Raw genomic sequence first — 25,722 nt, forward strand, 5'->3', positions numbered from 1 at the left:
CATCAGAAGATGCTCCACTGTGGTCATAAAGGGATGGACATGGTCAGCAACAATACTCAGGTAGGCTGTGCTGGTTAAACCAGGCCACGTTGGTACTAAGGGGCCCAAAGTGGGCCAAGAAAATCTCCCCCCACCATGACACCAGCAGCAGCCTGAAGCGTTGATCCACTTACCTTAAACTCCACTTTTCTTCCTGTCCCACAAAAACACACAAACTTGTGTAATAATTTCTGAGTGTCCATCTAAACTGAAGGTGCCACTGCAGCTACTACCTGCTCAGTAGAGTGGCAACCACATACAGAGCACCTGTGTTACTATGGTGACAGAAAAGATCCTAATGAGTGTGAGGGAGGGGTTGCAGACAGACATACTGTCTGATATGTATGGACATTTATATGATGTACACAGTGTGTGTGTGTGTGAGAGAGAGAGAGAGAGAGAGAGAGAATAAGAGGAGAGGCGAGTCTGTATATCAGGAGTGCCCAAGTCCAGTCCTCCAGATCTACTATTCTGGAGCTTTTAAATGAAGACCTTCTCCAATACACTTGACTCCAACAGCTCAATTTCCTCATGATGTCACTCAGCTCTGCAGACACCTGGTAACGAACCACTCATTTGATTCAGGTGTGCTGGAGAAGCACACCTGAATACCCCCTGCTGTATATAGACACTGAATGACATCTATTATAAATAAAAACTGGATTGGTCATTAAATGCATCCTGATCTTCTGAATCACTATACATTACTATATCTGGGGAGGTGTGTGTGTGTGTATACAGGACACCAAACTAAAAGTATGTCAAAGTTTCATTTCTATAGTGTTCTCTCATAAAAAGATATGAAATATAAGCAAAAATGTGAAGGGTGTACTAACTTCTGAGAGATACTGTATATATATATTTTACTTATAGACATTGCAATGGTATGTGGGGTATATATATGGAGTCCTATAGAGGTTGTATGTTAAATCAGGCTTTTTTGTAATGTGTGTATGTTTAGTGTTTGTTACACAACATTTAGTGTGAAATTACTTCACTGGGGCTTCAAATAAAAACAGGAGATATCTGATTAAAATAAGAGGAGAAAATGTTATGAAAATATAATTTATTCAAAGCATAATTTAATCAATACAATTATTAAAAGCCTGGAAGACGGTTCCCACTGTGGGAAAAAACACTGAGGTCAAGTTTTTCCTAAATATTGTTTGTCTGTGATGCTGTTAAATTAAAACCATGATGTCACAGTTCAAAGATCGATCAGTTGAGGGCACACTCCTCCTACGTAGTCGGTCGGTGTCTCCTCAGAGGTCGGTCCAAACATTTCAGCGTGTCTGACGTTCCCGGTCGCGTCCAGGGATCCGTGGCGACTGTTTCCATGGAGCTCTGATGGTTCAGACTGTGAGGGGAGGAGTCCTCATCAGACACATCCAGCGGTCCTACAGAAAACAGAGGAAGCAGGTGATGTACAGAACAAAGCTGCCGACTCAGGTAATAAATACGTTTCCAACAAAAAAAAATCTCATTGTTAAACCATTTTAAATCTTTTATCTGTGGAAAAATACTTAAAATTACACAATCTGTCAACCAGCAAATCTGAATTTCACAGTTGTACCGGCTGTGTTGCCACGACGACTGAGAGCCATCATACGTCCTGTCCGGTTCCGGCTCCTCCACTCACCGCCCGGCTCTGCTTCTCGTTGCCGTTGGTTACCTGAGTGGTCGGGATAATCTTCATGATGCCCGAGACGCTGGCTGGAAGCGCCTCGTTCCTGTAAGGTTAAGATTGAGGAAACAGTTTAGTCATTAGACTGCAGTTTTTTCACCATGAGGAGGATGCGTGGCTGTTTTCTAGGCAGATCACCTGGGGGCGCTGCGACTGCTTGGCCAGCCTCCTCCTCTCCCGGGCCGACATACCGATCCGTTCGAGTTCTGGAGCTTGCGGCACTGGGGAGGCGTCACCAAGCGGGTCTGAACAAAACAATGAAAACTAAAATCAGCAGCTCGAACATAATGTCTCTTAATAATGAAGCAGTCAAAACTGATTATTTAAATGATTGCATTATTTATTTTAAAAATATATATTTTTCATGTAATAAATATCAGGGGGGGGTGAGTCTTTGGTGGTGACAGGAGTCTTGGATATGTCAAAAATTAGTAGCTAAATTGATTTGAATGCATTTTTATTTTTTATGTATCAGATTCTCTCTTTGGAGACCTTGGTGGCCAAAAATGTCCCATTGACTTCCATTAAAACTACATATTTTAAATCTCACAATCTTCCAGTTTAAAATAATTCATTCTTTACTGTCACCATTTCATCTGAAAGAAAAGTCGTAATACTTAAGATTTTTACTGGATTTCACCATATTTAACTGGTTAAATTGTTGGCAGACACCGAAATATTTATTACATGGAAAATATTATATATAAGGGTTAAAGTTCTAAAAAAGTATTGAATGTTTGGCAATTTCGAGCAGGTCTGACATTGTTCAAATGTTTATGCTATTTATGATTTATACTGTTATTGATTTTTGATAAATTTATAGCAGTTTTGTGTGTGGACATCGCTGAGGAGGACAGAAGGGTTAAACATACAACCTGAGCTTTTTAATCTGTCATATAAGATGTTTGTGTTCCGTCAGATCGCAGGAATGTTTAATTTATGTTTGCTGGTCTTACCAATGAAAGCGCTCTCCGACTCAAGCAGAAAACCTCTTTCAGATTCCCCCCTCGCATTCCTCTGCAACACACACACACACACAATTCAACTCGACTTGTGACTACATAAAATGTTGGCTTTCTAGGTGTTTTATTAATCATTTCTCACCTGATAATCATTTTGCTGAGATGGGGACAGATCTAAATAATCTGCAACACACACATGTTATTTTTTTGACCCCGTTTCCCCCAAAAAGCAAACAAGACAAGTTTTCATGCAGAGCTTCCATGACATGGCCTCTCTTCAGATGACGGGAAATTAAAAAGAACATGAAGCAGTGAATTCTGACCATCCTGGACTGTTGATCTCTGGCTGCTGAACTGGTGGTGAGAATCTCTGTAGTTGCGGCTCCTCCTGCTGGTCAGACCTGTTCCCTGCAGCCTGGACTCTCCATCTGTCAAACACAAACCAGTCTGAGCTGACCGCCTCGGTTTACCGTGGAGGGAAATAAAGATCAGGTGTTACCTCTGTATTTGAGCTGAAGGGAGTCGTGGATACGCAGCAGGTTTCTGGGCTCCATGTTTCTGGAGTTCGGTCTTCGGACCGGAGCCTGGAGACGGAGCCTGGCCATGTCAAACACATCCACAGTGGGACGCTCCCGATGTCTGGACACGTGAGGACAGACACGAAGCCTTTAATCACCTAAACCTGTGCCACCATACATTTCCATCAAACATTCATTACCTTCACAAACCACGTGTAAGGAAAATCATATGGATCATCAATATGTTTATTATATTGTGATTTTATAAATTATTCGTTACCAATCTTTTGTGTTTTTAGAATCTACTTTGTATCTACTCTGTACCAGTCTGCATTTTAATCATTAAGATTTAGAAAAAAGTACTTAGCAGCATTCTTTGTGCATGTGTGTCCTGGTTTATGCTGGAGTCTGAAGTAACAGAAAGTCAAGCCCATGAATAAGATTAAAGGACGTGATTGTACTAGGAGACCGGACACTAACCTACCTACCATGCTTCTTATTTTCCATGTCTTATCTTTAGTGGAAAAATGCTGTAACCTGAGACTTGTGTAATTCTGGGAAGGACTTCGTGAACCTCCCTTTATGTCTTGCAATGCGTGAAAAACTGAAAAAAAAATGTGTGAAAAAAAACTCAGTGTATCATACTTGTATGGTGCATACACTCCTTGCAAGTAAAATTGTATACATTGAATAACTCTGTGGTTCTTCCTTATGTTGAAGGTTTAACGTTGCAGTTCTGGTGTTGGGAAGGATTTTCCTAACAACTACGTACTATTAGCAAATTAACAGGGTGAGGTCATACAATATATTTTTTATGAAACGCTCCAAGCCAAACCACCGTTGTACTCCAAGTATTGAGAAAAAATAAGAATAAAGCAGAGGAGCGCTGTGCATCATGAGGCAGGGAGAGAGTCCTGGAGATAAACTGTTCATTAGGTGGACGCTTGATTTAACAGAGAAAATAGAAATGCACAGCAAATATACAGCATGGATGGATGGATGGATGAGAAGCTAAGAGCAGCCTTGCCTGTCACCATTTATTTCACAAGTTAATTATTCCGTCATCTAATGACGACAAATCTTTCAATCAAAGCAACAACAAACTCAAAATGAGTGTTTTCTGTGTGAACATTGATGATCATCAAGTCCATTCTGAAGGATTAATAGCATCAAGTCACGGCCTGAGGACTTACGTAAGAGTTAACCCAACTCTGCTGCTGAAGACATCCAAATGTTCAGTTTGCAAAAACATTTGACTAAACACAAAATATTCACCTGTTATATCCAGAAAAGAAGCCTTGTTATCGCAAGATGAAATAATTTACCTAGATTAACATTTTCAATTCAAAATTTGTTTCATTTTTCTCAAGATGAGATAAATTTTGCACAATAATGATGCAGAAATGAATGTGTATAAATTTAAGAAAGACGCTGAAAATGATCTCACGCCATCAGCAGATTTTTTCCTGCCAAGGCAACACAAATAGTGACTATAAAAAAATTAAAAAGTGGCTAAAAGGACCTGTTGGGTCCTGGGGTCCCCGGAGTTTTAACCCCTAAACACCTGGATTTATTTACAATTATATAGAAACAAAATAAATACAAGAAAAAAATCAGGAAAAAGACCAGAATAAAATGCAATTAAATAAAATAAACATAAATAATATAAAAACAGGAGTGAATAAAACAAATACATAAATAAAAAAATGAGTTAAATAAAAAGGAATAAAGAGCAGCAGTGGTGACACCAGGTATTAAGGAGTTCAAAGGTTTGCTGCTTCTAACCAGGTCTGACCTGAAGCTGGTCGGAGAATCCAGGTCCTCCCAGTCCTCCTGCTGCAGACGACTCTCCAGGCGTTTCTGTTCGCTACGAAGCTGCTGCCGTAATGCTGACAGCTCGCTGAACAAGTCATGGCGGTGTCCTGAAAACACAGTCAGACTGTCTTTATCTGGAGAAGTTTCCACTCTGACCACCATTAGCTTTCCAGTACCTGCAGCTCTGAGCTGGTTCCTGCAGGCAGGGACAGGAGGGGACTCCAGACCCGACAGAGAGCGCTCCTGAAACACCAGAACCTTTATTCATCCAGGCAAACCAGCTGCTAGAGAAGCTAAATAAACAGTTTGGTTTTCGACTCACAGAAAAAGGAGCAGCAGAGTGCTGGCTGTCGACGGTGGGGGGTCTGGGGGGGTTCTGCTGCTGCCCATGTTTCTTCTGCAGAGTGGGGATCGGAGGTGAAGGCTCCCTGCAGACCTAAAGACACAGCCAGACAGATGAATACCATTTAGCCTGATTAGCTGCTGCCACAAACCTAGGATGCAACGGTAGAGGGGTTTGAGCAAGCGATCCTGAACCATGAAGAGGACATGTGGGGTAGTTTTAATCTGAATGTGTCAAAGAGCCAGCATCTTACAGTTTAGAGAAAAGAAAGTAGGTTTCACATAGCAGGACATCGAAATATAAAAACTCATCTGGCTCTACCAAATCCTAAAATTAGGTAAATATTCTTGGACAGACACATTAGACTCAAGAATACTTTGGTATCCAGAGGAGTTCATGGTCCACTAAACGACTGGAAGGTGTCCAGGTCCTGTTGCTGCTGATTATTGCATTGTTCAGGTGATACTAAGGTTATTGAACAGTATAATAAGCATGCTGCATAAGGTGGGATGCTGCACACACTGTTGGCCTGATGGCCGAAACCTTAAAGCATCAGGGTAGCGACTCCTGCTTAGCTCGGTGGTTCTGGCCAGCATCAGGGTAGCGACTCCTGCTTAGCCCGGTGGTTCTGGCCAGCATCAGGGTAGCGACTCCTGCTTAGCTCTGTGGTTCTGGCCAGCATCAGGGTAGCGACTCCTGCTTAGCTCTGTGGTTCTGGCCAGCATCAGGGTAGCGACTCCTGCTTAGCTCTGTGGTTCTGGCCAGCATCAGGGTAGCGACTCCTGCTTAGCTCTGTGGTTCTGGCCAGCATCAGGGTAGCGACTCCTGCTTAGCTCTGTGGTTCTGGCCAGCATCAGGGTAGCGACTCCTGCTTAGCTCGGTGGTTCTGGCCAGCATCAGGGTAGCGACTCCTGCTTAGCTCGGTGGTTCTGACCAGCATCAGGGTAGCGACTCCTGCTTAGTTCGGTGGTTCTGACCAGCATCAGGGTAGCGACTCCTGCTTAGCTCGGTGGTTCTGACCAGCATCAGGGTAGCGACTCCTGCTTAGTTCGGTGGTTCTGACCAGCATCAGGGTAGCGACTCCTGCTTAGCCCGGTGGTTCTGACCAGCATCAGGGTAGCGACTCCTGCTTAGCCCGGTGGTTCTGACCAGCATCAGGGTAGCGACTCCTGCTTAGCCCGGTGGTTCTGACCAGCATCAGGGTAGCGACTCCTGCTTAGCCCGGTGGTTCTGACCAGCATCAGGGTAGCGACTCCTGCTTAGCTCTGTGGTTCTGACCAGCATCAGGGTAGCGACTCCTGCTTAGCTCTGTGGTTCTGGCCAGCATCAGGGTAGCGACTCCTGCTTAGCTCTGTGGTTCTGGCCAGCATCAGGGTAGCGACTCCTGCTTAGCTCTGTGGTTCTGGCCAGCATCAGGGTAGCGACTCCTGCTTAGCCCGGTGGTTCTGACCAGCATCAGGGTAGCGACTCCTGCTTAGTTCGGTGGTTCTGACCAGCATCAGGGTAGCGACTCCTGCTTAGTTCGGTGGTTCTGACCAGCATCAGGGTAGCGACTCCTGCTTAGTTCGGTGGTTCTGACCAGCATCAGGGTAGCGACTCCTGCTTAGTTCGGTGGTTCTGACCAGCATCAGGGTAGCGACTCCTGCTTAGTTCGGTGGTTCTGACCAGCATCAGGGTAGCGACTCCTGCTTAGTTCGGTGGTTCTGACCAGCATCAGGGTAGCGACTCCTGCTTAGCTCTGTGGTTCTGACCAGCATCAGGGTAGCGACTCCTGCTTAGCCCGGTGGTTCTGACCAGCATCAGGGTAGCGACTCCTGCTTAGTTCGGTGGTTCTGACCAGCATCAGGGTAGCGACTCCTGCTTAGCCCGGTGGTTCTGACCAGCATCAGGGTAGCGACTCCTGCTTAGTTCGGTGGTTCTGACCAGCATCAGGGTAGCGACTCCTGCTTAGCCCGGTGGTTCTGGCTCTGACGCTGCTACCTTGCTTCCCAGATTGATGGGCAGCAGTAGCTGCTTCTCTAAGATCACTGCTGATGTCGTTCCTTCTTGGCATCGTGTTAACACACACCTGAATGCTGCAGAGCAGCGAACTGAAAAACACGTCTGCTGTTATAAGAGGAGCTGATGCAGATGATCAGTGATGATCAGAAGCACCTGGCTGCTACTTACCTGACATTAAGGTCCACCTGAGACCGCATTCACACTGGCGTTGTTTGGTCCATTTTAAATCTAACCCTGGAACCCGAACGGTTTGGAGCAGCATGAGAGCTCATTCGCACTCAGGTGCAGCCCAACAAACTGAACTCTGATCTGCTTGAGAACCAGAGGTCTCAGTATGTAAACCCTGGTCCGGTTTGCTTGCAATGGGAAACAAACGGAGAGCCAAAGAGAGGAAGTGAGGTAGGAATCATCATGGACTAGCTCGCTGCCTCTCCTGCTGCTCATACTGGAGAAAATGTCAAAGTAAAAACAGAAACCCGACTGGAGAAACTAGGTGCTGCTTACTTGCAGTGAATGAGCTGTTTTTTTTGGTCCTGGTCTGTCAGTGACCTGGGGCGGCAGTGGCTCAGGCGGTAGAGCAGGTCGTCCAATGATCGGAAGGTCGGCGGTTCGATTCCCGCTCCCGCAGTCATCTGTCGTTGTGTCCTTGGGCAAGACACTTAACCCTCCTTGCCTCCAGTGTTGGCATCGCTGGTGTATGAATGTGTGGATGAATGTTCGGTGATGGTCGGAGAGGCCGTAGGCGCGGACTGGCAGCCACGTTTCCGTCAGCCTGCTCCAGGGCAGCTGTGGCTACACACGTAGCTTACCATCACCAGGTATGAGTGAGGAGTGGATGAATAATGGATACACTATGTAAAGCGCTTTGGGTGCCTTGAAAAGCGCTATATAAATCTAATCCATTTATTATTATTATTATTATTTTCTTCTTTCTTCTTGGTTAGTTGTTGTTTCAGGGAATATCGCCCCCTAGTGAGCAGTTGCTGTAACTGCATCCGCTTGAGTAAGTTTTAGAAAGCGTGAATCTTTTAGATTTGCCCCGGACTATCCTGGTGGGAGTTTTAACACCTTGCTTCTGAATTTTAGCTTAGATTAATAAATAACTGTCAGAGGATGTATTCCCCTCATTTTAAAGACCGAGTTAGAACCAGATGATTCTTGATGTTCTGGATGTAAAGTGGTGGAGTTAAAAACGTCCTTTGTCACATGACTGTACTTGTTTTGTTGAGCATCACTGTCTGATCCTGCAGCCTGAAGAGAGGTGAAAACTGAATAAATATCGTGAAATCAAACATGGTTCCTTAATGACTTGGTGAAGCTGGAGTCAGCCGCTCTGTTTATCTGGTCCTGATCTAATGTTTATAACCGCCGGCTGTAAAAACTCTCAGTATTGGAAGTTTGCTGTTGATGATGCAAAGCTAAGACCTGCTTAGCAAAAACAACGCCTCTTAGAGAAGACTAGGACTACAGGGGAGTCTTTGAACTGACCTCCTCCACTCGTGTCTGCCTCTCTCTCTCATATTGTCTCCTCAGTGCTGCGTTCTCCTTCTCCTCCTCCTCTTTCTTCTTCCTCTCTGCTCCCATCTTCCTCTGCTCTGCCAGCTGAATCAGCTCCTCATTCTTGGCCTTTTGCTGACATGTGGGTTAGAAACAAGGACAGAGACAGTAAACTTTAGTCTTTAACCCTTAAAACTCCAACTTTTTAGCTCTCTTGGTCTGCCTGTTCTTTTTTTGTTTTGTTTTTTTTTATGTGAAACTTCATGATGTTTGTCAGCTGTCAGATTGGGAGGTAAAATGATGTAAAATGAATGTATGAATAGATATAGCAGCATAAAGGCCGACCAGAAGAAGAAAGCAGAATTTATTATTAACAGAACTTTGTAGAAATAACACACAGATCAACAGTGACCAAACCTTTTCTCATCTCATCGTTCTCTCAAGTCTTTCAGGAGAAAAAATATTGTTATTGAAACAAACACACAACAGAAACTATTTCCATGTTTCCACTTTTTCCTCATTTCCAGTTATTCCTGCTACTATTTACCTGCTATCCTCACTAAACCAACTCCAGCTCAGCTGCTTTGTGGCGCCACCGTGCATCAGAAACGTCTTCTTGGCTTTATTCCAGCCATAGAGGAGCATTATTTTTCTTCTTTTCACACACACATAGAACTTTCTGCTCACTGGTTGATCTTTGGCTGCTCCTGATTGGACGTTACCGTCAATCTAAGCTCTCTGATTGGTGGAAAGTCTGACAGGAAGTGGCTTCATCATCATGTCCAGGTCTAAATAGAGGTCTCTTAGCAACATAGTAGTGATGGTGATGTTTTTATGGTGAAATGTGATAAATAATGCTGTTATCATGGATCATTGTGGATTTACCAGAGAGTCTCTGAATAAAACTACATTTAGTGGCTGGATTGTAAACCTCCTGGACGGGCTAGAAATGCCTGGAAAACTTCTGTAGATCCTAAAGGGTAGCTATCCATCACATTTTACCCCACAGAGCTACACACCACCGCTCCTGAGAAGGTGGTGATGAGAGAAGAAATAGCTCCCAGAGAGTTTTAAGGGTCAAACTGAGTAAAGAAAAGATGAAAATATGTAGAAAGATTAGATTTTGCTCTTTCTTTACCTCCAGTTCCTTGCGTTTCCTCCTCTCCTGCTCTTCCTCGTACTCCCTCTGGATGCGAGCCCTCTGCTCTGCCAGCCTCTTCTCCTCTTTCTCCTCCTCCTGTCTGGTTCGTTCCCGCTCCTCTGCTTTTTTACGTAATTTCTCTTCAATCTGAAAATGCAAGGAGGCGAAGTCAAACCATTTAATCTAAAAGTGCTGGATGCAACCACATCCTGACTGTGCTGGTTTAGATACCTGCTGTTTGAGGTAAGCTTTGTACTTGTCCTGCTCCTGCAGCTGCTGCTCGGTGGCCTGGTTGGAGAAAACGTTGCCTCTAGCAAACTGGGGGGTGTGGACGTGAGTGAAGCCTGAAAAGGAAGGAGACGAGGAGGAAATCTTGCAGCGAGGTAGACAGAGGAACTTTATGACTGAAGTACATTTTTATTTAACCTCTATTTAACCAGGAAAATTGAGATTAGGAAGAACTTTTTTTTGGGAGTCCTGACGAGGTATAGATGGGGAAAAAAAGAAGAAAACTCCTTGTGTACAAGTATTCACAACCTTTGCTCCATACTTTAAAGCATCTTTGGCAGCAATTACATCCTCAACCCTTCTAAAGTTTGATGCCTATTTTTGGGCCGTTTCTCCTGTTTATTCTTTGCAGGACATGTCAAGCTCCATCAGGTTGGAGGAGGAACGTCAGCCATCTTCAGAGATGTTCTCCTCTCGCTGCTTCCTGTCAGGAGATGAACCTTCGCTCCAGTCTGAGGGCCAGAGTTCCCGGGCAGGTTTTCCATCCAGAAGATCTCTGAACAAAGTGGCTTCAGAGTTTCGGCTTGACCGTCACAAAGTTCTGGTCTCAGGCTCATAAAAATATCAAATACTTGGGAAACTTGAAATATTCTCTCGTTATTGAGGAATTTAGTAAAAGAAATAATTTAGCTGATCTCAACAGACCTTAAAACAGGAAAAGTTTAGTCTGACTAAACTTTTTATCGTGTATGTAAACTTCAGCTTCAACTGCACGTGATTTCCAAGATAGAAGAGGGAGGGAGGAGCTAAACTAACGCCTCGAACACAGAAACCCCCCAACCAGAAAACTCCATGTGCTGTAGCAGAGGAAGTTAATACGTACATCAGGCTAGTTTACAAGCCTTAATGGTCAGTGTATGTCACTGGATTTTCCATTAAGTATCTTAAAAGAAAAAGAAAAGAAAAAGAAAAGTAAAGAAAAGAAAAGAAAAAAGGTGTTTTGGATTTTTGTTTTAAAATTAAAAAACTAAAACATGAAATGAGGCATTTTTCCTTTTAGTTGTTAAAATAGAATTTAAAAAATGTAAATGGTTTGTTCCATAGTTTGTACATCAAAAACAAAAAAAACACAATTTTATTTGACCATATTTTTTTAACCTCTCGTCCTCCCACTTCCGAGCGACAGCAGTGCAGAAACTTCTGAGGATGACAGGCTTTGCTTTGAGTAAACTTCCAGTTAGTTTCTAGTTTCTCGTTAACATTCACTACATTTCCACCAAAGGGACGGGCCAGTTGCTTCAGTAAACTGAGGAAAAAGTAAAAGCAGACGTGCCTGGAACGCCTCACCAGGGAGGCGTCCAGGAGGCATCCCGACCAGATGCTCGAGCCACCTCATCTGGCTCCTCTGCATGTGGAGGAGCAGACTCTACTCTGAACCCCTCCCGGATCGCCCAGCTTCTCACCCTATCTCTAAGTCTCAAACTCCACATGGCCACATCTCCACCTGCACCCAAGAAAACGTCAAACAAACCAGCCTCTAAGCAAACTACTCCGGTGTCTTTGTTTGCTAAATCAATCCCATACAACATACAAAAAGTCGAAGATGGAGAGACAACAGCTGCAGGGACTAAATCCCCACATGGCCCCACGTTTTAGAGGAGATGTCATAACATCAAGATATATTGTGATATTAGTTATGGGCCACATCACCCAGCCCTGTCCAACCAACTGAATTTCCCTCCAACCATGCTGTAGAAACACCTGAAAGGACGATCAGTGGAAACAGGTAGTACCTGAATTCAAAGCCTGTGAATACTTGTGTGATTTTTGTCTTCTTTTCTTTAAATACATTTGATCAAATTTGAAAAAAAAAAAAAAAAAAAAAAAAAAAGAAATTGAATCCAATAACATAAAATGTGGAATGAAAGAAACGTGAACAAGAACTACTGATCATGTGAAGGATGAGGGGGATGGTTACCAGGCAACCTGTCACTATTGTCATGGTTACTGCACTCTGCTACAGTACCAGAGACCCTCTCGTTGGGGTCGGGCTGCTCTGCTCGACGGGCCATCATGGCTCTCCTCTGCCACTGCTCCGGGTTGCTGTAGGCCTCCTCGTTCAGCTTGTGCATCCGATTGAGATCAGCTGGTTCAGCAGGAAACAAGTTGGAATCATCACAAATCCTCCACATCTCCAATTTACTGCTTCAAATCAAAGACAAAAGTGTGGGGGACCCACCAATGAGGTTTCCAGTGCTGTCCCGCAGCGGGGCCCCTCCTCCACCTCGCCCCCATGGCTGGTGGTTCTTCATCTCCGCCTCCAGCCGGGCCTCGTAGCGCTCCCTCTCCTCCTGCTCCAGACGCCTGCGTTCTTGTTGCTCCTGGATCTGAAACACAACGTCTCAGTTACATGATGCTCAATAAAAGTCAATAAATTTCATCAGCAGGTCAGTGTCTGACCAGTTATCTCCAACGCGGGAGCAGAGAAATCCTTAGAAAAACTCCTTTTCTCTTAAAACTGCAGAGGAAGGAAACACGTTTCTGAACAAAGTAGGTCATTTTCATCCTACACTAGTCAGACAGTGGTGATACCAGTGCTGCGTATGGATCTAAAATCCATCAACACCTTTTTAGTAATGACTGATAAATATCTGACTATAATACAAAACCTTTGAGCCGCCGCTCATTTCTTTATATTTTGTCTTAAAGCGCCAAAACTTTAACCATTAAAACTCGCTGTCTCTATCCTCACCAGCATCTCAGGAGCGGTGGTGTGTAGCTCTGTGGGGTAAATGTGATGGATAGCTACCCTTCAGCTGATCTACGGAGGTTTTCCAGCATTTCTATCCATCCAGGAGGTTTACAATCCAGCCACTAAATGTAGTTTTATTCAGAGACTCTATCTGGTAAATCCACAATGATCCATGATAACAGCATTATTTATCACATTTCATCATAAAATCACCATCACTACTATGTTGCTAAGAGACCTCTATTTAGACCTGGACATGATGATGAAGCCACTTCCTGTCAGACTTTCCACCAATCAGAGAGCTTAGATTGACGGTAAAGTTGTCAATAGTCTAGTAGGGAAGAATAGACACAGACCTAAAAAGAAAGCTAAATATATGTTTAAAAGGTTAAAATACACTTTAAAAACAATTTATTTTAATTTTATTTAACTTTATCAGTCAAAACAGAAAACTGTGAATGATTTCGATCAGCTTCTACTGAGGAAATGTTTTGAGCCAGTCCTTTTTTTTCCCCATTTTCTTTTAAGGGGCCAAGCTTTCTCGTGCTAGTTCATAGCAGTTCGTCAGGCTTGGTGAAAGTCGTTCAGAGTTTGTCGTCAGCCATCGGCTGCTTTTTCTCTTCTGTCCAGTCCTTGTACTCGACTATTTTCAGAAGAATGTGTTTTTTTAAGCCACTAAACTCTGACCAAAGAATCATTCAGGCACAAAAAGGCTCTAAACTCACGAGATGAGTCCCGTGTCGACACATCATAGAAAACTTAGAAAATAAACCATTTCAAACTGGACCTTTAGGCTTTTTTGTATCATTTCTTTCATTACATCTGTAAAAACCAGTAAAAGACCAGACAGCCTGACAGAAAACCGGATTTTAGCAGCAACAAAGTGAATCCCACAGACCTGTTAGCTAAAAACTCTACAGAAGAGAATCCACCAAAGACCTGAACCAGGATCTGAGAGATGCATCTGGACCTTCAGCTGATCCATCTACTCCAAATCTATTTCTGATGAAGCCGCATCAGAAATGGTATCCATGGAAACATGGCTGTAAGGAAGGGAAACAGCGAGAAAAGGCTAAGATATGTCACATGACACAAGAACTGGACTGATGGATGGACGGATCCTCCCCAGAACCCAGACCTCAACAGGTCTGATGGATGGACGGATCCTCCCCAGAACCCAGACCTCAACTGGTCTGATGGAGGGATGGATCCTCCCCAGAACCCAGACCTCAACTGGTCTGATGGATGGACGGATCCTCCCAGAACCCAGACCTCAACTGGTCTGATGGAGGGATGGATCCTCCCAGAACCCGGACCTCAACATTACTGAAGCAGTGTAAGATCATCCGGACAGAGAACAAACAAAAAGGCAGAAACATCCAAAGAAGAACTTTGGAAAGTCCTTCAAGGACCCTGGAGAACTATTTCCAAAGATTATGAAAGTAATGACAGAAATGAAGGGTGGCTCCAGACGTTTACTGTACACCAAACACAGATCTGTATGTCAGAAAAATACTTAACTAAAATAATTTTGGATAATCTAGAGAGAAAATCGGAAGGACTGGGATGGGACTGAGGTGCAACATCTGAAAAGGGGAAGACTAAAAATATTTCTTTTGTAAACTCTAAGAAAAAATAAAATGAAGATCTAAGGGCACGACATGACTCCTACTCCATCTTCTAGTCTTCTCTAGATCGTTTTACCTGGTTGTAAGGATCGCTGCTCCCTCTCCTGGAAGCTCCCTGCCAACATAGCACAGATTGGGATGCAGTAACAGAAAAAGCTTCCTGTCTCTCCACATTTAAAAATAAAAATAACAGAATTTCCCTCTTTGTTGAAACCAGCTGAACACAAACACATAAAAATTGACAGTGTGCTGCTGAGGAGAACGGTTCTTGTTGGTTTCAGTGGTTCATCATCCTTCATCATAACCTCGTCCTTATACCTCAAACCTGCCTCGTGGTTTAGATTTACTGTGATCATTTATAATTTCATCCATATATTAACCTCTACTTGATGAGGCCCATATTTTCTGCCTCCAGTCTGAAATGACAAAACCCCAAATAAATTAAATAAATCTCCACAACTACCAGGGCTGCATGTATAACCCTGATCTCTACAGAAAGCCGAGACATGTGAGATTATACAGACGTGTCAGAATCAGGACACGTGTTACTGTGTCAGAGTAAATTCACCTGGAACACAGTAGAAAATGTAAACGAAAACCACTTTACTTTCAGTGAAAACCAGAAAGATATCATCTGGGAATGAGTAAAGATAGTCTATGATAGGAAGAGTGAATCTCTATCTCCATGGAAACCAGCAGGACCTTCATGATTCATGTCAAACAAAGGCAGAGTCATTGGAGAAACATTAGCAGAGTTTTTAGAGCTGAAATCAAACTTTTCACCACAAACAGCAGCAGTAAGACCTGGTTTCTGGTTCTGGCTGCTAGCTCCAGAGTTTCTGTCCCACCGTGATGAGACAGACGTCTCTGGAACCAGCAGAGTCTCTGCTGTCATGTGACTCCTGGTTTGTGTGGAGAAATTAGCAGAAGCTCTAACATGGACAGAGATGTTCTCATGGTTTCTACATTCACATAGAACTGCTGGGGTTTGAACTGTGTTTGGTTTGGATGTCGATGCTTAGTGGAGTCTTTTGGCAGAGTTTCTCCATGTCATGTTTCTGCTTCCTGCTAGTCATGTTTCTATGCTACATGTTAGCATTGCCGCTTCCTGCTAGGCATGTTGCTATGCTACATGTTAGCATTGCCGCTTCCTGCTAGTCATGTTGCCATGCTACATGCTAGCATTGCCGCTTCCTGCTAGTCATGTTGCTATGCTACATGCTAGCATTGCCATTTCCTGTTAGTCATGTTGCTATGCTACATGCTAGCATTGCTGCTTAGTGCTAGGCATGTTGCTATGCTACATGTTAGCATTGCCGCCTCCTGCTAGTCATGTTGCTATGCTACATGCTAGCATTGCTGCTTCCTGGTGTGTTTTAACATCTTGTGTACTGTATCTCATGCTGTCCTCCTGTACAGGAGACTCCAACTGAGAAGAGGTTAACACTGTTTCAGTTTATTCCTGTAATAAGAGTGAATTAATCTTAACGTCAGGGGAAGTTATCTTTACTGTATAAAAAGAAGCCTTTCCTATGAATGAATGCTTAGTTATCGCACCTGTTGCTTCAGGGCCTCCCTGTAGCTCAGAATCCTGTCTCTGGCTGATCTGGATCTCTCTGGAGGGAAGCCGCTGGCATGAGAATCCACAGCGGCGCTCTCATTGCTGGGACGGCAGGAACTGTTAGAGAATCACACAGTTCAGATCTGAAGGAAACCTTCTTTTACTATTTTTGACATCGTTCTGTCACTAAACAACTTAACTCCTGACCACAGAAACTATGGCCAGAAAATTCTCATTTTTTATTTGAAATCTTAATTTGGCCCTTTAACAAAATCTAAAAATAAAAGTAACTTGCATTTATGTACCATTTATGTACCGTGCAATGCTAGAATTATTGTAGTGCAGAATGTATCTACCAGGGGGCAGAAGACAAGTATCAGATTGCTCAAAAACCTTTTTTATACAAAGTTTTACCATATAATGATGCAACAGGTCTCAGTAACTGGATGTATCAAATAATAATATAAAGGTTTAGTTTAGTTAGTTGGCTGGTACAGTTGGTACCAGAGATTGCACCAAAAGGTAAACTGTTAAGGCAGATGGCACATGTGTTGCACGTTGTATCGTTGAGACACTTCTACTCATTTTAGTCACCATTTTGTTTATGTGTAATGACCAACACAGTGTTTCATCAATACTCAAACCGTGCTTCATAATACGACCCTGTACAGCCAGATGAAGTTCAGGTTTAGGTCTTATCATATAACCCCAGCCAAATAAAGCCTTTGTCTTTAGAACATTTAGCTTCAGCAGTCTCCTGAACCCAGTTAGGGACCAAAGTTACTTCTCGCAATGGCTGATTCACATACTGAACATTTTCTCCAGAGACATATATTGTAGTGTCAACTGCAGAAATTCCCATACATGCACTGTACATGAGGTAAGTCATTTACATAAATGGAATACAGTAAGGCAACTCCCCTGTGGAACACCACACTGAAGAGTCACAAGGAAGTAGATGCCATTCATCTGCAAAATACGTCTCACCTGAACAAACTGTAGCCATTTCTACTCATTTTAGTCAACATTTTGGTTAAGGAGTTAAAGTCTCCATCAAATCAAGTTTAATATCAAACGGGTTTAATGATCCGTCTTTATGCATCAGCTATGCAGAGTTATTTTCTGTGTCTTATTAGAAGCACTTTATTTGTCGCTTCCTGAATAATAAATTTGAAAATGTTGGTGCCTCTTTTTTGTAATTTGTCTGTATCTAATTAAATGCTTTTGCTTAAATTGTGTCCATGGGAGCAGACCATTCTGTTCAGACTGGACTTTTACTTAAGAAGTTGCTGGTTTCCAGAACGTCTGTTTCCACAGGAAACATGTAAACGTGAAACTGCACAGCTGGGGGAGTTAAAGGCCACTTATGACATGAAAATACTATTTATTTTTAAAACAGAGTCAGAGACTCATCCTATGTCAATTCCTGATCCCGAGGTTAAGCTTGTTATTTTCTTTCCATAGATTACCCCGCAGAGTTATCGGTTTCAGCCTGCATGCAGGTAAAATGGATTAAAGTGCTCATTTTGAGAAGACATACTACATTGAAGGCTCAGGGAAGCTGCAGCCACTGTGCAGACTGTGAGGGCTACGGTCACCAAACTGGCTGGACACAGCTCCCCCTGGTGGTCCGCTCCAGTAGGACATGGGGTACCCAGCACTGGGAACTGGTAAGTTACTGTCTGCAAAGAGAAGTTCAACAAAAAATGGAGTGACCTTTTGGGATGTGGCATTTATCAACTTTTATAATAAAAAGGTTTAACAAGAAGTTATTTTACGATGCATCAGAGACTAAAACCTACAGTAGGCCATGTTTGGGTCCAGCAGGTTTCTGGTGCCGTAGTACTGATGGGGTTCTCCATACGGGGTTCTGCAAGCTTCACTCAGTGGAGGAGGATGAGAAAGATACACAGGATTTCTGCAGAACAAAGGATTTATCATGTTAAACAGAGTGAATCAGACTTTCTGCAGGGCTGAATGTTCTGTTATGCTGTAATTAAGGCAGACAGGCAGGCATGGAGGCCAGAAATACAGCCTCAAACAGACACTCATGATCCAAAGGCTGGAAACCGAACTGCAGAAAACATCAGTGACTTATTTTTATTTAGAGAAATTGGGATCTTCTTCACTCTAAGGTTTCTGCATTTTCCTCTGTTTTATTATGTGACCTTATTTTTTTTTTCAGGGAATGTGTTTATTAACAGCAAAATGTCCCAAATATCCCCATTTGTTCATTTTTAATCCATTTATTTATTGGTTAGTTATTTGTTGGTGGGTCAGAGAAAGACGAGCGGCCTGCAGCGAAGAGCCGGGATTTGAACCTGGGCCGGCTCTGTATCTGAACCGTGTAAACCAGCCGTAAACATCCAGGTTTTTTGTTTTGTGACACAGCAGTTTCTCTCGCTATTTTCATCAACAACTGTCTCTGATCTTCTCCAGGAAGCGTCCAGGTGCAGCTCAAACAGTCGGGTGAGTTTGATGGGGACTGATTGTGTTTTCTACCAGCTTTCGCCGTGTTCTCAGCCCGATGCTGCACCAGAAACAGATGCAGCTGTTCCATTTTTCTGTTTTTATTTTATGTATAATATGAACATGTAGAAGAGAAATTGTGGGAATGAACCACTGTCACCATCACAGTACTCAACCCTGAATATTCTGTGGAGAAATCCACTAAAATCAAAGTTGAAATTGTGTGAAAACACTAAACAGGATAAAATAAAAAATAAAAACAGATCCAGACAGAAGTTTCTGTGATCTATTTAAACTCTGATATTTCTACTGTAACGTATCATCAGATTTTTCTCCACTGTCCTCAGTGAGGAAAGTTTCTGCACAAGTAGCAGAAATTTCTATTGAAGGTCAAAGCGAACGTTACAGATCGAACCACGTTCGGATTCTCAAAACTTAAAATACTTTAGATGAATAACAATTGCTCTGCGTCCGTGCCCTTAATGACCAAAATAAAATTCCCCATTAAAAAGCGCAATTTAAATAACTTGAATGAGGGTAGATTTAGGTTTAAGGAATACCTGGGAATGTCCATGGCGCTTGGGAATGACGGAGCAGAGGGCTGACCGGTGGGAGACAGGCCGAGGGCGGAGCTGTACTCCAGCAGGGGGGACTGGAAGGCAACATGAGGCTGCTCAGGAGGAGGCATTTCTCTTTCCCTCTTCTTGTTGCTGGGTGCAGCTCTGGATGATGATCCACTCTCTCCTGTTGCTAGAGGCTCTAGAAGCAGAGGACCCCTCCGCCTGTTCAGTCCAAACTGTCTGATCCGGTCTGGCTGGTTTGTGGACAGAGACAGGACAAATTAAACACAAACACACCTGTAAATACACATTTAAAAAAAGCTGCCAGACACCAGCCGACCTGTTTCTCGGGGTCATTTGCTCCTGTTGCAGCAACTTTCAGCTCCAAGTCTTTTTCCCTGCAGCAGGAACATCAACATGAGTTGAGACCATTAACCCTTAAAATGCCAAGTCATTTTTGATGGTTTTGGTCCACCTGCTCTCTGATTGGTGGAAAGTCTGACAGGAAGTGGCTTCATTATCATGTCCAGGTCTAAATAAAGGTCTCTTAGCAACATAGTAGTGATGGTGATGTTTTTATGATTAAATGTGATAAATAATGCTGTTATCATGGATCATGGTGGATTTACCAGATAGAGTCTCTGAATAAAACTACATTTAGTGGTTGGATTGTAAACCTGCTGGATGGGATAGAAATGTCTGGAAAACCTCCGTAGATCAGCTAAAGGGTAAAATATCCATCACATTTACCCCACAGAGACACACACCCCCGCTCCTAAGACACTGATGATGATATAAACATAAACATCTAGTTTTTAGGGTTAAAGGGTCTTTGGTAAGAAGGGGATCAGAGAGGTTGAACCTCTTCTTGTTACGGTGCTGCTCGGCTATCTGCTCCTGCAGCTCGTGTCTGTAACGCTCCTTCCTCCGCTGTAAAGCCTCGTCTGTATCGGCCGCTCCTAAAAACAAGAAAAGCAGTTACAAGGAGCCAGTTTCTTTTTTAGATGACATCTAGTTAAATCTTCACTTTAATTCCCAAAACCTTTCTCGGAATATTCTGAGAAGGGAATTCTTTCCCAACAAACATGGAAGGAATTTTTCTTCTTAAGGAATCAAAGGTTTGTCCGTTTGTTGTGTACAGAGAACATTTTCTGGTTCGTACCTATTAACAGACCAGTGACAAACTCGGTGTCCTCATGTTTGCGCAGCGATCTCGGTCTCCTTCCTTCTCTGCCCACACCTACGACGTTTTCCCTCTTTACCCTGAAAGATTAAAAATAAGCAATGAGATAATAATAAAGTCACTTTAATCTGCACATAAAAACAAACCTACAAAAGCAAAGTCATCCATCTACCTGCCATCATTTCCAGTGGATTGACTTCTCTCATAACTGGTTCCCAGATTGCTTCGCCTTCTGCTTTCCATCTCCTCGTCCTCCTCTGAATTCTGCTCCACCGGCATCTCTCGTCGTTCACGATGCCTGGGAAGTACTGATGCAGGCCCCCCGTCCACCTCGGGAGAGGAGCTGCTAACCTCAGCGAGGCGCAGCCCTCTGGTCTGTTTGGGGAAAACGCTCGCCTGGTCTTCAAGTGGGAGCTGTAGTGTAGCTGTGGTCTTTTTAAAGAAGATGAAGAAGACGTGGTCAGCTGTTTACACGAATGCAGAGCGAGAGCCGGACCGACTATAAACTGACAGCAGAGGTTTGTCTGTAACAGGAAACACCACAAGGTTGGTTTTCAGCACCCGAAGCCAGAGCTGAAGGTGATTCAGAGGTTTGCACAGAAAATTTAAGTGGTTTAAAACCTGTTAAAAGAACAAAGTTGGACTGTAAAACAGGTTTTGTTATCTTGGCACAATGGCTTCACAACAACCCCGTCTTTAACTCAGTGACATTTACACTCACTGTCCACTTTACCAGGTCCACCTTCTAGAACCAGGCTTGACCCCTTTTTCCTCCAGAACTGCTTTAAACCCTGGTCTGATAGATGGAAGCAGGTAGTCGAAACCTTCCTCAGAGGTTTTCTCCATATTAACATGACAGCATCAAACAGTTGCTGCAGGTTTGTCGGCTGCATCCATGATGAGAATCTCCCGTTCCACCACATCCCAAAGATGCTCTACTGGACTGAGATCTGGTGGCTGTGGAGGCCGTTGGAGACCAGTGAACTCATCGTCATGTTCTAGAAAGCAGGTGGAGATGATCTGAGCTTTGTGACATGGTGCATTATCCTGCTGGAAGTAGCATCAGAAGATGCTCCACTGTGGTCATAAAGGGATGGACATGGTCAGCAACAATACTCAGGTAGGCTGTGCTGGTTAAACCAGGTCATGTTGGTACTAAGGAGCCCAAAGTGGGCCAAGAAAATCTCCCCCCACCATCACACCAGCAGCAGCCTGAAGCGTTGATCCAAGGCAGGATGGATCCATGTTTCCATGATGTTTCCAGCACATTCTGAGCCGAGCATCTGGATGTGGAGCTGAAATGGAGACTCATCAGACCAGCAACGTTTCTCCATCTTCTATTGTCCAGTGTTGGTGAGTGTGTGTGAATTGTAGCCTCAGTTTCCTGTTCTTAGCTGACAGGAGGAACCCGGTGTGTCTTCTGCTGCTGTAGCCCATCTGCTTCAAGGCTGGACGTGTTGTGTTCAGAGATGTTCTGCAGGCCTTGGTAGGAACCAGTGCTGATTGGACTTCCTGTTGTCCTTCTATCATCTCCAACCAGTGCAACCAGTAGATCAGCAGTTTCTGAAACACTCAGACCAACAACCATGCCACGTTTAAAGTCTCTTAAATCTTCTTTCTTCCTCGTTCTGATGCTCAGGTTGAACTTCGGCGAGTCGTCTTCACCACGTCTACATGACTGGATGTAGTGACTTGCTGCCATGTGATTGGCTGGTTAGATTTTAGGTATTTGCGTTTACAAGTAACTGAATAAGCCACTCACTCCATCTAGCTATGTATCTAACTAGCTAACTTTTTAATAATAAGACAGCTGGTTGTTTTGTTTTCCAACATCAGATTCTACATTTATAATAAAATCATCAAAGACACATTTACCTTGTTGGGTCGTCTGTTGTCATAAAAAATTAAAGCTCCAGGGTCTTCATGGTCAAAGTGGTTCTTCTGTAATATAAAAATATAATAATTATGAGAAAATACATCATTGTAGACTCAAGTTACAAGATGTGTCCATGTGAACCAGTTACTGACAACAGATGCAGAAGATGACGTGGGTTTTATGTTTCAGTCTATGTCAAATGCCTTTTTTATTTACTTATAGGTTTATTTTAAATGAATGGTGCACAATAATGAAGATGGAAATGTGTCAGAATTAGCCATGTGACTGTAAAACAAAAAAAAAGGTCAGATTACTGAAAATAATCCGAGATAAGCCTTAAACCTGAAATCAGATGTTTTACAAACAAATAGAAAACCGCTAAATAAGTAACTTTGCTGTACAGAGTAAATATCGGACTGGATGGAAATATACTGTAATCCTGCTTTGCTCTGACGTTGGGAGGTTCTGTGTTCCACTTGTTCAGACTGGTTTACATGACGCAGCCGGATTCAGCAAATTCAGTATAGAAAAGCAGTTTCAAACGTAGCTGTTCGTCACAGTAACATTTTCTAGTAAAAAGGCACTAAAAAGGAAAAAAGAAAGAGTCCACTGAAAGATGAACGGAAGCCTGGCGTGACCTCAAAGCCTCTCAGAGTCACCTGAGACATGAAGCGCCTGTAGTCCATACGAAGCTGGTGCTGCAGCCTCTGTTTCTTCTTCTCATACTCCACACCCAGAGGTAGACCCACAATGCAACTCTCATCTGGTAAAACACACCCATCAATATTTAATAGAGATGGTGAAACCAAGACTACGGCCACAGTTCAGAAAATCTACCATGAAAACCGATTCTCATCCATACAAAGCAGATCATTAATAACAGACTTCTCACATCATCTTTAATAAACAGGGACGCTACAATTTTACATTTCCTTGGTGTGATTGTCAGAGAAATAATTACAGTTATCACAAATATTCAGCTTTAAACAGCTGTGAGAGTGAAAATACGTTTGATTTCTGGCTTTTGATGCCAACAAAATAATATAACAGCATATAAAGTAGCTGCATCCCGTCTGCTCTGTGAAGAAAGAAGAAATCCTTCGTATTAACTCTGGATTTGTCTCGGGGCAAACAGATGGAAAGGCTACAGGACCTCTACGTGGACTTGGGAGGCTCCTTTCTGGAAACTACATGATAAAAAAGGTTTTAAGCATTACTTTAGATGAGAGGAAAAACGAGCAGCTAGCTTTGACTTCCTGCTTCCTGCAGCAGAATAATAATCCTGGAACAGTGGACATGAAGAAACAAGAAAACTATAGATAAAAAAGTTTTATTTTTTCTCTGTCTGTATGAGCTAAGTTCACTGCATTAACTCATCACACCGCACTTTAAGCCCAAGCAGTCGCACATAATCATAAATATGCAAATGACACATTTCATTAAGTCACATTAGTAAACATTAATGTAATTTAAGCCAGTTACAGAACCTTTACTCACCTTTATCTTTCATGAAATGATAATGAGGGACCTTTACGGTTATTTAATTGTGTGAAACCAGACAGATGTATTCAAATGATTCATTGCAGCTTTAACTGATACCTTTTCCATGTGCTGTAAACTGGGGGGGGATGTTCTCTTTAACAGTGGACCCATAGGCTCTGTGAGGTTCAGCCTGTCAGTCAAAGACAGAGAAATGATGGATTAAAACGATGAAGGCGCCATGTTGCCACCACAGAGGTAATATCAGTCATTCAAGACTGCTGACAAACTCATACCCCAGGTTTTTATGTGCATAATAAGAAGGACGTACAGCCTAAAAGATGAAGAGCTTTCCACCATGACTTAAAGTATGTCAAGGTGAAAGGGGAACTCAGAGTGGAAACACTTAACTCAGACTCACCTTTATTTGCATGTAAGGTGGGTCTTGCTGTAAACTGGCTTTATCCGCGGCCATGCGCGCTTTGCGCTCTCTGATGAAGCTCTCCAGCTCCTCATCCATCTCCTTTACCTGGTCAAATGTTCCAGCTGAAGTCCAAACAAGTCGTTCTTTTTACCTCAACACCTAAAGAAGGAACCCCAAAGAAGATGTTATCATAAAATCTAGATTGGGTGTCAAACTCCAGTCCTCAAGGACCGCTATCCTGCAGGTTTTAGTTATTTCCTTGCTCCAACGCACCTGAATAAAATCAAATGGATCCAACAGCTTCTTGTCAACTTCTCCACAATAATCCCTTAATTTCAGTCAGGTGTGTTGGATGAGGGAAACAATGAAAACCTGCAGGATACTGGCCCAGAGTTTGACACCCCTGATCTAGAGAATTCTTTGACATTATTTAAGCTGACAGTAGTTTTTTTTCCTAGGTGTGTGCAGTTACTGTCTCTTTAATCGTCCGTTGTTAAGGCAACGGCGGAGAAAAGCGTCGCATTCAATAGAAACTAATTGAGCTACTTTAATGCGTTTGCTCATTAGCTACCTATGCTATAATACATTTGAAGAGCAATGACAGCTACTCAAAATTTAACCACAACATAACTAATGGCGGTTACGTTGGTTTAAGCTTTATAGCTTACCTTAGCTTGAGGGTTAGCTTTGTGTAAAGCAAAGCAAAGCCACAAAATAATAATAAAATTAAGACAGAAAATATAAGAATGGTGATCCTAACTAATGGTGGTTAGCTTTCTTTCCTGTAAATGCTAGCTTCCTCTGAGAACTAAACAGGACCTACCACTTAGCGGGGTTTTGGCTTGAAAATGTTTGCGCTGCCTATATAGCCTGCTTAGCTAACAAGTGTGTTAACAATTATAGTACTTCCGGTTTGAAATGTCAAAATAAAACGAACTACATCATGAGAATAGTTCTATTATTAAAGTGCTGTCTGTTGTGGTTTTGTGTTACATAGATAGCAAATGATAATACTCGTTATACAGTCACCAGTCACTTAATTAGGTACACATAATAAAGATCTGGAGGCTGTTTAACTGCTTGTCAATACATATCTCTAATCACAAACAGCACAGCCTGAGTTTTGTTGCCGACCATGATGTGGTGCAGCCCACAAATCAGTGACAAATTTTGTGACACTATCATGTCAATGTGGAGCATAACCTCTGGGGAATGTTTCCAACACTTTCTCGAATCTGTCACACCAGGAATTAAGGCAGTTCTGAAGGAAAAACCCAGAACTAGCAAGGTGGACCTGATAAAAATGAATTGTACCCGCAGCTTATTTTTGTTGTATTCCCATCCCAAAATGGATTATGAACTTCCTTTCCCCACAAAAAAAACAATTTTTCAGAGACCATAAGTGTTGTAAATAACACTTGGCCTTATTTCTTTTATTTGTTTGTTTATTTGTTTGTTTGTCTTATTTTGTTGGCCAAGTTGAACACTTCCTGTCAGCCTTGACTTTTTTTTTATCTTAAAACTGACAATGCTGTTAACTTTTGAAAGTTGTTTTAAGTATG

The 25,722-nt window shown here is 42.8% G+C and overlaps 1 protein-coding gene across 5 annotated transcripts; it reads right to left on the reverse strand.

Annotated features, from left to right (window-relative positions):
- Positions 1-1,090: 1,090 nt before the first annotated feature.
- On the reverse strand, positions 1,091-25,056 carry LOC121642699 (centrosome and spindle pole-associated protein 1-like). Of its 5 annotated transcripts, none has more exons than XM_041989555.1 (27): positions 24,984-25,056; positions 24,158-24,319; positions 23,857-23,929; positions 22,917-23,020; positions 22,257-22,322; positions 20,554-20,813; positions 20,361-20,461; positions 20,061-20,157; positions 19,539-19,596; positions 19,199-19,452; positions 17,972-18,087; positions 17,710-17,851; positions 16,166-16,286; positions 12,468-12,615; positions 12,207-12,374; positions 10,232-10,344; positions 9,998-10,147; positions 8,851-8,994; positions 5,341-5,454; positions 4,999-5,261; positions 3,185-3,324; positions 3,009-3,113; positions 2,828-2,868; positions 2,680-2,740; positions 1,862-1,968; positions 1,613-1,769; positions 1,091-1,436 (listed from the first exon to the last, which is right to left on the reverse strand). In XM_041989555.1, the coding sequence occupies exons 2-27, from the start codon at positions 24,254-24,256 to the stop codon at positions 1,279-1,281; spliced, it is 3,360 nt and encodes a 1,119-aa protein (XP_041845489.1). In that variant the 5' UTR covers positions 24,257-24,319; positions 24,984-25,056; the 3' UTR covers positions 1,091-1,278. The 5 variants fall into 5 exon arrangements, with proteins under 5 accessions (XP_041845489.1, XP_041845490.1, XP_041845492.1 ...); XM_041989556.1 differs by lacking the exon at positions 24,984-25,056 and adding an exon at positions 24,829-24,957; XM_041989558.1 differs by lacking the exon at positions 24,984-25,056 and having other exon boundaries at positions 4,999-5,125; positions 5,195-5,261; positions 12,255-12,374; positions 24,158-24,427.
- Positions 25,057-25,722: the final 666 nt, after the last annotated feature.

The sequence above is a fragment of the Melanotaenia boesemani genome, chromosome 7 (assembly GCF_017639745.1).
Source record: "Melanotaenia boesemani isolate fMelBoe1 chromosome 7, fMelBoe1.pri, whole genome shotgun sequence".
Classification (NCBI taxonomy): Eukaryota; Metazoa; Chordata; class Actinopteri; order Atheriniformes; family Melanotaeniidae; genus Melanotaenia; species Melanotaenia boesemani.